The 13,441-nt window shown below is 41.1% G+C and overlaps 1 protein-coding gene across 1 annotated transcript; it reads right to left on the reverse strand.

The window, feature by feature from the left end:
* Nucleotides 1-827: 827 nt before the first annotated feature.
* Nucleotides 828-5,413, reverse strand: LOC121084829 (ovalbumin-related protein Y-like). The gene is made up of 7 exons (XM_040586790.1): nucleotides 5,222-5,413; nucleotides 4,513-4,563; nucleotides 3,771-3,899; nucleotides 2,901-3,018; nucleotides 2,521-2,663; nucleotides 2,034-2,189; nucleotides 828-1,229 (listed from the first exon to the last, which is right to left on the reverse strand). Exons 1-7 carry the CDS (start codon nucleotides 5,387-5,389, stop codon nucleotides 828-830), a joined length of 1,167 nt encoding a protein of 388 aa, XP_040442724.1. The 5' UTR covers nucleotides 5,390-5,413.
* Between the last annotated feature and the right edge of the window lie 8,028 nt (nucleotides 5,414-13,441).

Here is a 13,441-nt window from a genome sequence, read left to right on the forward strand (position 1 = left end):
TACAATTGGTTTTGAAAATAGGATCCAAATCCTAGACTAAACACTTCTGTAAATAATCACTACCGACTATATCATATGTTTCAGGTTATGTGGTGCAGTAACACAGATGTAATGACATGTTTAGTTTGCAATGCTTTTATTAGAATAAATAGAGGGACCACCAATTAACATTCACAAAATCAATGATATGTCACTGGAATGAAGATGGGAAATCGTATCAGTCAGGAAGATGTTGTGCTTGGAGGTGATGATTTATGAAGAAATGGTAGACATTCTGCATGCTCCCTCAGAGCAAAAGACATAGCCGTATTGTATGTGCAGCACAAAGAAGCCCAAATGCATTCTTGGAAGAAGAATGCTTTGCTGAAGTTTAGAATTTCATCTGCAGGTTGTCCAGGCATTAATTCAAGGATGGTTACCCAGCAAGTTGAACAGAAAGGAACAGGATTATTCTGAAAGCTGTGTTTATTTCACAGAACTGCTACAGAGAAACCAGATTCTCAATAATATTGGCAGGATTTCTCACAAAAATCAAACCAATTGTCCTGTCTTTCAAAGTTGTTCAATTACAATGGGAAATATTCTGAACTACTTGCTGAAATTCTCACTCAATCCTGGATATGAATCCTGCATACAAGTTGTGTGAGCAGAAATACCTGCACCTAGAGATCTGAAAAGTCACACCCTTCTTCAAGAATATCTCCCTAGATATTTAAGGCTTTCCTCTTGGAGAAAATAGTGAAGAGATGAGATTATACTACAATACTAAAGTAAAAGGGGTCTTATTCTGAGGGGAAGGTAAGCATTATTTCCATCTCTTTTTCTCCTCATGGAGAATAATATTTACCAAAGAAGAGGATGATGTTGGTTGGATTGTGTTTGATTAAGAAAAGGAATGGGTGGTCAGCCCTAAACTCTTCAAACTCAGAGGACTGTTCAATGTCTCCCATCACACCCTCCGAGCCTGCTGTCTCGGTGCCCTCTTCACTGACTTCCATGTACGCCTCGTGGACGGCCTCAGACACCTTCAGGCTCTCTGCTGAAGAGATGCCAGAGAGATTGGCTGAAGGGCTGAACAGGTCGGTCATACCCAAGGCCGTCAAGACACTTGTGAGGTTATATTTTTCCTCAATCTTCATGCGTGGGAGGTACACTTTCACTCTCTTCCTTTCCATCACATTGGGACTGGTCCATTCTATGAGTTTGTCAAAGCTGATTTTGTTCTCAAGCTGCAAAGAGAAGCAAGGAATGAAATGCCTAAAACAAGATTCCAGTGGCCTTAACAGTTGTATTTATACCATTTGTTACTATTTTTTTCCATCTGCTTTGTGTACACAGTAGTACTTACATATAATCTTAAATGGATTTGTTTACCTTATATGCTTCTTCCTGACTACAGCCTATATCTCATATGTCTTGAAGATGTTCTCCGAAACTTTGTCATCTGAAAATTTCTTTATCAGATCAAGGCTTTTTTTGTGAAAACAGCATTCTTGAAAACATCAAATCAAATTGGCCCCAAAACTGTTCCACCTGGAACTTACTTTATTGATCTCTTCCCTCATCTTAGTTGCTTTCTAATGCTACTTTTCCCATTTTTGCTCTTAGTCAGCTCTTGGAATGCTTTCCTCATCACATCTGTTTTAATTTCCCCTTTGATAAAATTTTCTTGTTTAACAAACTATTGAGTGCTCTCCTGGAAGGCTGAAATCACTTGAAATGAAAAAACATCCTGTAGCATGTCTGTTTCTGGTGCCTGATGGAGATCGGTATGTATAGCAACATCCTATTCTGCAGGGCTACAGCAGCACTATGGTCCTTTATGTTCATTTTACTAGACTGAGCCCAAGGCCCTCCTAAGGGGCCAGTCTCTGCCTGAACACCTGGGGGCACCTGGGGGGCTTTGGTACTCCCCTGCCTGCCCAGCACAGCCGTGCTGTGGGCAGCCGGCATGTAAATGGACAGCAAAAGGGATGATGGCAGCCAAGTCCCACTCAAATGACAACTCTTCTGCTTCCCGGCCAGGGCCATACCTGCTCCAGGCCAGAGATGTCATCAGGCAACAGCACCAACATGCTCAGCTCTCCGCCTGCATACGGAAGCTCCAGGATCTTCACTTTCTCTGCAGCCACCGCTGCCACTTTGAAGGTGCTGTTCTGGCTCATCATTTGCACAGGTCTGCTTTCTTGCTGCAGAGAGAGAAATGTGAGACTACATGACTGGGGAGCAATTTTCTCCTTAAGCAGGCAAATGCATAAGGGACAGGACTCAATCTTCAAACATGTTGCTTTTGAAGAAGAGCTGTGTCTCCATTCCCCCCTTGTCTGCTGGTGTTCCCTGGAAGCCTGGTCAGACACAGCTCTTGCAAACACTTCTTGGCCTTAGGCTCAGGTTCTGACAATGAGGAACCCGTCTAAATCACCCGACCTGTGACAGCAGCAGGTTGTATGTGGAGCATCCAGCCTGCTGTCTGTGAGCCAACGGCTGTCTTGGCCAGAAGCTGTGTCCATGCCCTCCTACCTCTGTCACATTGAAGGGCACTTCCTGAGTGTTTTCTTCTTTAAACGCTGTCCTCCATATCCCTTTGAAGTAAATGGCATTCACAAGGACCAGTGCAGTATCAAGATCAACAGAGCCTGACACAAGGAAATCTTGAATCCGTCCTTTAAGAAAGAGGCAGGCAGAAGCATGGTAAGATACACCTCCTCTGGTGTGTGCACATACCTTCAATGAAGGATATAGGGCTGAGGGTGCTGCTCTCTGGAGTTGTTTTCATAGCAAGAAGCAACCTGCTCTTGCTTGACCCACTTTTTCTAGACGTTATGAGGAAAGGAAAAGAAGCGTATAGATTATGGTAGGTAGGGGGGGGAAATATCTGCTACTAATTTTTCAGTCCTTACCATTTGTCTCTTTCTCCACCCAGGAATTAATGAGCTGTCTTGCTTCCTCTGTAGCTGTTTTGAAGTCAACTTCTTCCAGTCCCGCTCCGTAGAATTTCTTTGCACACTCTAAGTATTCCTGTGAACAGGATTACTGCTGTCAGACTGATGAGAACTTGAAAATTTAGGAATGTGAAATGCAAGATTGTGATATGAAGCTGAATGGTTAAAAGAACAGTGAACATTTACCCCTGTGTTAGAGCATGTCAGTCACAGCTGTCTTCTGGTAACAGAATCTTAAAGCTCAACACGAAAGACTACTTCACACATTTAGATCTGGCACTTTCTTTTTCAGATAGGATTCTAAGTTAAAATTTTGAAATAATTTTATTTGTTTTACCAAAACACTTTCAGTGTAGTGAGCATTTTTAAGGACACTTCGTGTGCACCTTTTATTTTGAATATTGTGTTCTTACATTCTTAGATTTCAAAAACAAAGCTACTTATCAGTGGAAAGATTTGGTATTTGGCTTTGAAAAAATCCAAATTTGACAATTTCAGTCTTCATGCTTTCAGGTCATAAAATGTATTTAATTTCCCTGAAAAGTTACATTTTTAATTAAAAGCCATTTTCTAGCAAATGAACAGCAATCTTAATTATTCCCTGTGACTGTTGCAACATGGGCATATTTTATGCCACTGTACTTTTGCCTGGCCTCCACCTGACAACAACAGGAAGGTTCAGACTTGTTCTGAACCAGTTCTCGTCATGGCTCACAACGACCTCTTCACCAGCAGACACTGGGCTGTTGCTGGTGGTGCTTCTCTAGGGTTGAGTCACAGGGGCCTGCATGGGAAATCCCACTGAAGTCAGGTTGCAGCACTACTCACCGGCAGAACAGGGTATGTTTTTTCAATATAGATTCTGTCAGCGATGTTGAGTGAGTGTGTAGCATTTGGCATTGTGATGCCTGAGAGAAGATCCTTGAATGACTTCTGGATGTATTCAGAAATGCCACACTGGGGTGCAAACATGAAAATAAGAAGATACATTGCATTAGCTTCTTTTTATCTAAGAAATAAGACCCTGAAGGATTGTCTTTAATAGTTAGTCATGCTGCAGTGCAGCTGTCACTTTTGGGACAGCAGGTGCTTTGGTGATGGTGCATTAAGCCAACAAGTTCATCCTTCTCAAGGTAAATTCCCTGAAATGTGCTTTTTGTACGAGTGCAATTGTGTTCCTGACACTGAGACTTCTGGGTTCTTTTCTGCCCAGCATCTTCCTGCCCCTCTTTGGATGTCTCAGCTACAATTCTGACTGCTGTACCCTGGCTCTAGGTGCTGAGCCCCTTTCACATGCTGTCCCCCAGCAGCACTTGCCCGGGAAGGCACCCTGGTGCCCAAAGCATCCTGCCTCACACCATCACTTGCTCTGGTGCAGGATGTGCAACCTGCCTTCTTTCCCTGGTTTTTAACAAATAAATAAGTTACACCCTCCTTTCTTCCCTCCACAGGACTGCTTAGTTTGAGAGTGTTACCATAGTTTTGGACAGGGTCTGAAACTGCCAGGAGGAGAGGCAGAAGTGTTCTAGTTTTGTTCTGAGGAGGAAAGCAGATCAAGTTGTTTCTCTACCTGGGGATCAGTAGTGTCTCCAACTCCTGTAACATTATCAAAGTGAAGAACCTGCAAGAGAAAATGCCCATGGTAGAAATGACAAGCATGACCAAATGATGTGAATTTGAGATTTACACACAATGCTTGAGGTAAAGCTATTGGCTCAGGAAAAAAAAGTGCTAACTGAGAATAAAGATAAACTAAAAATTTACTAGTGAGCTTGCAACTGGTTTATGCCCTCTGTGGCCTTCTTGGAAACTGTAAATAACACTCTCTGCTTAGATACTTTTTTCTAGTGAACGTCTAGAAATTAACTGAGTTACATATTATGTGCTGCTAATAATATTCTGTCTTCCTTTCTACCTGGGATCTATCTTTTTTATATATTAAAAAAAAATCTGATCACATTATCTAGAAGATGTCAGCATTTAGGGAAAAAAAATCATATAACCAAATTTTCTGACTAGAAATCCATTTTGTTATTGTCCTTGAGATATTTTTTTCTAAGTCAAAATTAACTGCCCCCTATGGTAAAAATATATTCTTTTTTTTTAGTATTTTCTCTAAATAACTCTCAATTCAGTTCTCCATTTTCTGACTTTGGCTTACTTCTTGTGCATTAAAACAGGTGAGAACCTTGTCAGTGGTTAATATATTTCAGTGATGTTACTTAGAAAGAACAACAAGGAGAAGTAGAGGTCACTTTACACCTGTGTAAGTAACTTACCTTCTCCATCTGAGACTGAGTGTTACCTCTTGCTCCCAGATAGACCATGGCCAGAGCTGAAATGATGCTTAGGGGGGAATAGAAGATGTTATCGTTGGCATGGTGGACTTTCAGCTCTTTGAATACATCAAAACAAAACTCTGCATTTGCTGCACTGATGGAGCCCATTGTGAAGTCGGTGTTGTCTAAAGCAAACAGAAAGAGTCTAACTTGTTATGATGAAATATATTGATTGCAATGCAAGAAAGTCACTGCACTCAACCCCCTGAACTTGGTGTACAAGGGTTTTTTTCAGCAAACAGAATCCAGTGGTGTGGATTTAAAAGGCAGACATGCTTTTGGATTCATGAGCAATCAAAATGCTGGATAGCTACAAGTCATGCATAGGCTGGTCATTTTTTATTTGAAACTTGAGTTCCCCTTCTCTGTACATATATACCATATTGCTGAAAATGTTGCAAAGAATATTAGTTACCTTGAAAGAAGCTTACTAACAGTCTTTTCTCATCTCTTAAGGAAAATAAAAAAAACATAGATTTGGTCTCAGAATCTTCTTTTTTTTTTTGACCTCCAAACCAGGTTCTTGGCTATAGTTTTTTAACATCACTTCTAAGATCAGTTAACAGATCAGCCCACTATGATCCAAACTAAAGTTAATTCCAGTATACAATGTGCAAACCTGAAGCAACAGCATGAGTTTTGCTAGCTTTACTCTAATTTTAGTCTAATGTAAATGGAAGCTAGGTTGTTACACCACCTGCTTTATCAGAGGTCTCAAATGTTAGCAACATTACTTTCATTTTTTTATATAGGATAATGAAGGCACAGCAATGAAGACTGCAAATTAATTACCAAATTCATAGAGTTTATGACAAACATATATAACTAGTATGTTCCATTCATTGTTTAATTATATCTCATTCTGTTTTTAAAGTGTTTTTTAATATTTTTATCACCTTTTCCATAAAATCCACCTTTTAATAAGACAGTGCTTGCTTAGCTTTGTGTTTAATTTGCAGAGATCTTCACATCTTCAACATTTAAAATTTCATTCTGTCCTTTTTCTGACATTCTTGTAAAATTCTCCTTGTAGTTTCAGCACCTAGCATTTCATGTAACACTGAAGGGAAGGATTTTTTGTAAAGAAGGCAACACAGAGTATAAAATACAATACTGTGAAATGTAATGCAGCAGTATATTGTTTATACCACTTATAACTTCCACATGTTGACACAAGCAAAGAGAACCTTGCTAGGGTGGAATTTCCCCTAGCTCTTGGGGATCTTCAAGCAGTGTAATCTTTAATTTGTTTCCTTCTGTGGCTGTTAGAGGACAAAATCCAGGATACTCTGCCATATGTATCACAGTCTCTATGGAATCAATGCATTCATGTGACAGTCATCTCCTAATGTGGGATAATTTGAACAACAGTGCATCTAGCTGCTCCCCTGCTGGAATGGATGGTCAATCTCTCTGTAAATTGAACCACTTATATAGGTGATATAAGGTAGATTTTTTCATTTTTTACCAATTCTACTAGCTATTACATTTTAGGCTTTAAGCTCCATTTATGGTCTTGGTAAAGAAACTTATTTGTGAAGCAAATGTTTTGTTGGTGGTGTTTGTTTGTTTTTTTAAAATCTTAGAAATGTAGCTGTTAAAGATAACACAGAGATATGTCACCTGAACGTGCTGCATTCCTGAATTTCATTCAGACAGTATCTTCCATAAACCCTGCAACTGAGCTTTAGTTGTATCTGCTGGTATTTAAACAGATTCAATTTTTCCTTTTAATTCTAAGTGAAAAATTATAGTGATAGAGGAAGAAGGAAGAAAGGTTGTCATAACATATCACCAGCTTTTTGATGTGGAAAAGTTAATAAACAAAGTCTTAGTTCATACAAACAAATACTTTTGCTTTATGCATGGCAGAATGAGAAACAGTAAAATAATGCAGAACACACATGTGAAGGTGAGATGATGTTTCTGTGGAAGGAATCCTTTAATCATTTGTTTCTTCAACTGATATTGAAGACCATAATCACGAGATTACATCAATCTTTTTGTAAGTTTTGTAAAAGATTTTTTTTTTTTAATTGCAGAGAAAACTTAAATTGTATTTGAAAGAAATGTTTGAAATGCTTACCTTATCAGCTTCACCTGTGAAGGTAATAGTACAGCTTCTCAGCTGTACTTGGGGCAGACTTGCCAAACTCCTTCAAATATATCTTGTGTAATTTTTTGACACGCCCCACGCTGCCTGTTCTGTGTTTACCAAACACAGTGATGGATGGAGCTCAATGTCAAGTAAACTTTTACCTGGAATAATTCAATTCTTTAATTAAAAAGAAAAAAGCCTGAATGAAAGGATTTTATCCTAAAATCTCCAAAATGGAAGATTCATTCATCATAGCATGTAAAACCTTCAGAAAAGGAAGGAGCATATTGAAATGGCTGAAGAAAAATAGTGATGAAAGCTATTCATTGGAACTTGAAGAGTAATTACGATTTGGTTGTGGCAGCAAATAATCTGGCATAGCTCATGAAAATAAAACAAAAAAAGTGAGAAATTCAGTATTGCAGAATATCTCTAAGGAATTTTGAGTTAATTTCCATATTATTCTTCTGTAATAAGCACTGACAGGCCAGATCCCTCTCAGAGTCACCATTCTGTGAACTCAAAAAAATTTGGTAAAACCAATATATGCCGGACTGCTTGCTATGGCATGCTCACACTGTATCTATTAAACTTTTCTCTCTCCTGTTGTTGGCTGGACTACCAATATCACTCGTCTTTCTTCCCATCAGAATTCATAGATCTTGCTGAGGAATAGAGAACCTTCTGCTACCAAGGCACTTCAGAAACAGCACATCCTTCAATTGTTAGTTGCCAAATTTAATAATATTGAAATAGATTCTTTTGCAAAAACTTTTATGTAATTGCCCAGTACTGCTTACAGCCTGCATTGTGAAAGGCCACACACACAGTGTTTCACAGAGCACAGTTTTTCATTCTAGAGCAATCTAGCTCAGGGAGCTCAGATGCAGTCACAGTCTGCACAGCACATCAGTGGAACAAAACCTTCAGTGAGCATCTTTAATTAATTTCAAAAGCAATATTGAGAGCATCTGTATAGAGGAGCATTACAGAGCTGAAGAAAGATGTGTTGAGGAAAGAGGGGTTGAGCAGAGAAGAAAGGCAAGGCTTCTGTTGCTTTTTAAATTTGGGCATCAGGATATTTAGCTCCCAGTCAGATGTTCCCAGAAAAAGTTTTGAACTTGCTGCTAAAATCTTAAAGAGCAGTTTAAGTTGAGTTGCTCTTTTCTTTTTCCACAGGTCTCAGCACCAGCTGCTAGGTTCAAAGTATGCCTTTTGTACATACAGAGACCATTCTTACAGATCTTCCACAGGTAGCTTCACGGCACATCAGGTGAACAAACCAGCTGAAGAAACATTCATGGTCTGCAGGACAGTCATAATGTACAATAGCAAGCAGAAAGCAGTCACATAATTCCTTTGAAATAAAAGAATGAACAGACAATAAAAGAAACAGCTTTGACCTCTCTAAATGCCATGTGATTTTGAAACAGAAACCCAAAGTCAATACACAAAATGCCTCTGAAATTGTAGAACAAATTATGCTTCTGGAGAGAAGAGGTGGGCTCTTTAACTGTTTTAATTGTCCGTGCAAGTGGAAAACCTCTGAATCATCCATACCTTTCTCCCTAGTACAGTTCTTATTAGTCTTGTTCACCTGAAGATATTAGTGCAATAATAACGGTGTAGAATTCCGTCTGGAGTGGTGCACTTGCATACCACTAGTACTTTACATAGCACGGGGTGTAGACCAGGCTGTTCTGCTACAGACATTGCTACGCAGCAGCAGTGCTTTTGAGGAAAGATCTTTAGGGCTTGTCTCACATTGGTGGCTCACCACTGTGAATCTATTGTAAAGAAAGAGAATGAGCTGTTCTCTCACAAGAGCAGTACGTGAAGTGGTCAATAGCTGAAAATCATATCACCGTGCTGGTGGAAAGACAGGTTAAATGGGTGAATGTGTCTGTAGATGGTGAATACCTTTAACCACACAACTGAGAGAGCTCCCTAAACTGCAGGCTGTTCCTGTGGCTGCTGCCCCTTCTGCCTTTCCCGCTGAAGGCTGCTTTGTTTCTGTTCAAACAGGCTTTAGCATTCACTGCCGTGGTCCATTGTTGTAACTTTACAGCTCAGAAGTCAAAGGATTAGCCAATATATTTTACCCTGTCACTTCTAACTTTTGAGTAGTCCTTGAATCTTTTTTTTTTGACAATCAAATTGTCTAGCGGTATGCTCCAGCTTACTGTATGTGAGCCACCTTGTCATTTATGCACCACCTACTCAAATCACATTCGGGTCATCATAGACAGCCTGTAACTTAGTAGCTACAAAGACATCCAGTGAGTCAAACAGTTGTTTCATAACAGCCAATTCACCGCATTAATGTTGTCAGCAGTGGCATGGTTTTCAAAATACTTCTTAGTTCTATATACATATACATCAATGAAATAATTTTTTTGTTTTGCAATAGAGAAGGGGCAGTACACTCCTCAGAAGCATGCTAATACACAACCCAGGTTACTGGTTTTGTTAGCATTTCTAATTTTTATTGGTCAAATGAATGATTAATGTAAAGCAAGTTGCAGAAGGAACAAAATCATTCCACAAGTGAAAATCTTGATCACCATCAGTCACCAGTGCAGAGTCATAAGGATATAAGAGGTACTGCCTAGTCTACTCAGCAACTTTAGATCTGTAATGGAGTCTAGTGACATTAAGCAAACCTTCCCGTAGGTGAAATGCTCGCTGGGCTAAAAGATAATGGATCACTCTGCCCAGCACAGCTGTGTAATGCAGCACAAACACAAAAGGATATGTTTTGCCACATGTCCTTGTTTCAACAATGCTTGTCCCAAGGAAGAGGTCAGGTAAGACTCTGCTGTCCTTTGCCAGGCCTTTCATTGTGGAGCTGTCCCTAAACTAACAGACTCTTGGACATTTGAGCCTTTCCAAAAGGATATGAAGTCCAGGTCAGCGCACAGACCAAAGCCTCTCACCCAATCACAGCAGCCCACGCAGAACTCAAGATTTTTCTTTCATCCATGCTGCTGCCCTCTTGCCAGTAGGATGGAGCCTGTTGATTGTTCCGTGTTTGTCTTGCTCAGTGACTGCCAGTGATTGTTCAGTTAGTTGCCATTGCAGATCTTGGTGCTGTAGCTATCAATGATGTTTTCTTTCTCAGTTGCTCTGTAGGACTGTGTTCTTTCCCCAGTGCAAGGAAAATGAGGTGTCTGGTCAGGTTCCTTTAGACAGGAGCTCGTAGCCCACCTGGTGCCTTTCTGCAGTAGTGCTGTGTCATTGTGAAGAGATGGACATTGTTGCCTCCAGTGCTGCCTTCATTGTTTAGAGGGATATGCATACCTCAGTGCTGGCAGAGTGGATTTCTCCAGTGAAGACATCTTCAGAAGGCTTCTATGATGGCCTTGGTCACAAGTCTCTCACAGTTGCTGCACTTGCTTAACAGTGCACACAGTGTACAAGGTCTCCTGCTACAAAGTTTCTGGACCAGCACACACAGCAGTCCCTTTATCAGTCACCACAGCATATGTGAAGTTCCTTATTCCTCCCTCAAGCCCTGGGGATCAGCTAACAGTCAGGGTGAGGCTGTGGATGGTCTTACCTCGCTGGGTCCTAAGGAGGCAGCATGGTAACCAGGCCCTTACACCTGGCATGCACATGGTGCAGGACAGGTGGCCATTGGTGTTGGCACAACTAGTTTACTGACTGTGCCATACGGAGCTTAATTAGCAGGGTCCCTCCCCACAGAGAAGACACTTCATGGCAGCCTGTGACTAGCAGTGCTCATGTCACCATGCCTGTCACTTTACCTCCCACTGTCACTGGAAGGGTGCCCAGCAGGCCACTTTTCTTGACACATGCTCCCAGGAAAAATAACATTTTGCTTTTGCATAAAACAGAATAAACTAATCTCTTGGTTTGTTTCAACACAGACAGACTTCCAGGAAGTCTTCCTCTCCTTTGACTAGTAGCCTGCTGAGATTCTTAATATTCCTTGCATGTTTCCTGCCACCCTTTGCAAGAAAAGACTGCTGCAGAAAAGGAGAGAAGAAGAAATGTCACTGCACGAAGCTCCATGCCATCGTGTCAGCTTCGCAGAAAAGAACTGGGGGTCCTGGTGGAGACCAAATTGACCATGAGTCAGCAATGTATCTTTGTGGCAAAGAAAGTTATTAACATAGGCTGCATTAGAAAAAGCATTGCCAGCAGGTAAAGGGAGGTTATCCCTCCCCTCTGTTCAGCGCTGGTGGGACCACAGCTTGAGCACTGTGTCCAGCTCTGGGCTTTCTAGTACAAAAGAGATGTGGATGTACTGGAGCAAGATCAGAGAAGAACCACAAAGATGATGAAGTGATTAAAGCATCTGTCAGGAGAGGAGAGGCAAAGAGATGGGACTTGTTATTCTGGAGAGAAGAAAGTGCAGGGGGGAACTTCTGCATGTGCATAACTTACTTGATGGGAAAGTGAAAGGAAGATGGAGCCAGACTTTCTCCAGTGAACGTGCAAGAGGAAACAGACATAACTTGAAATAGCATAAATTCCATTTAAACATAAGAAAATGTGTTTATTTCTGGGGAGGGAGGTAAATCCAGATTGCCCAAAGAGGCTGTGGAGTCTCCCTCCTTGGAAAGTTTCAAAACCCAGCAGGACACGCTCCCAAGCAACCTGCTCTTGCTGACCCTGCTTGGAGGGGGGAGCTTGGAATAGGCAATGGGCAGAGGTCACTTCCAATCTCAGCTGTTCTGTGATTCTGTGTTATATGTAGCGGAAGATCTCAAGGGAGACAGAGACAGCAGGATTATTGCACATTAACGTGCAAAGTACGGCGGTGTAGATGAGGCACTTGGGATGAGGATGTATGGCAAATCCCACAGGGGAGTACAATTTCCATGTTGTACAGGGAGCAACATTGCCTCATACCGAGAGGCCCTTGGACCTCTCTTTGTGTTTTCAGGAGGTGTGTTAGTTGCACCAAGAGGTGCAGAATGTTTCAGAGTTTTCAGCCTTGCCCTCCTTGTGTTATTAACCTGCTGAGCCTTCCATCTGGTGCTGCACAGTAGTCTGTCAGAGAAACAGGGTCTCAGTTCTTCAGAAAATAAAAATGCCAGTAGCCTCTGGAAGGCTAGGACAAAAATGCCAGTAGCAACAAGGAGGTTTTAAAGAATTATTTATTTTTGTCCTTTTTTCAAATAAAAACTTTTGGAGCATTTTATTATTGTTAAAATTTGGGGCATTTTTTTTTTTTTTTAAAGCAAATACTCTCAGATGCCTATTGGCATGAGAACCAGAACTGTGCCTGGGAAATGAAACCTGCCGGGTGAGAGTGCAGTGGTGCTGAGGCAGAGCATAGGGTCCAGCCCTGCTCCTGGAGCACCTGCACCTTTCCCCGGCGTGCTGGCTTGGTGGGTGACAGCACCGAGAGGCTGAGCCACAGACCCGTCTCTCTGGGGCACAGGAAGAGCTGCTTCTCCCAAATCTCTCCAGGGTTTTAGAGACCTCAGAGGCCACAGCAGGCAGTCATCATCCTACCAGCCAGGTCTGCCACACCATTTATGGGGAATGCTCTTCCACTGCCGTTTAAATACTGTGCTCCCTACCTTGTCCGTGGTGGCCAACGCCAGGTCCTAGCTGTTGGTACTTTGTTACAGGTTTGATCCAGTATTGCTGAATTTGCTGCCTGATGTTTTCCCTTTTGAGGAAGGGGAAGCTTTGTACTTCTTTGTAAACCTTATGGCTCCTTTGCTTTTTTCTTATTCCTTCATTTTGACCTTTGTTGTCATTCAGGAAACAGCATTGGTCACTGAGACATAAATTTGTACTTTAAGCGCTTTCCAGTTTAATAATCATAGGAAGGCTAGTTTGCAAGTGTAACTTTTCAAATCTTCTCATTGTTTAGGTGTACAGGCTTTTAAATTTAACAGACTGGATCAACTGCTTCTGGCTACAAAAGGTGCAAAAGATAAAATGCTTATGATAAACCTTGAGATATTGAAATTTTGCATCTTTTGGAACTGTTCGTATCACTGCTTTCATTTCTAAAGAACAAAAGTTAAAGTATACTTGGTAAAATAGCAGGTTTTACCATGGAAAGCCAGATGAGTCTG

Source organism: Falco naumanni, chromosome 3 (genome assembly GCF_017639655.2).
Source record: "Falco naumanni isolate bFalNau1 chromosome 3, bFalNau1.pat, whole genome shotgun sequence".
Lineage (NCBI taxonomy): Eukaryota > Metazoa > Chordata > Aves > Falconiformes > Falconidae > Falco > Falco naumanni.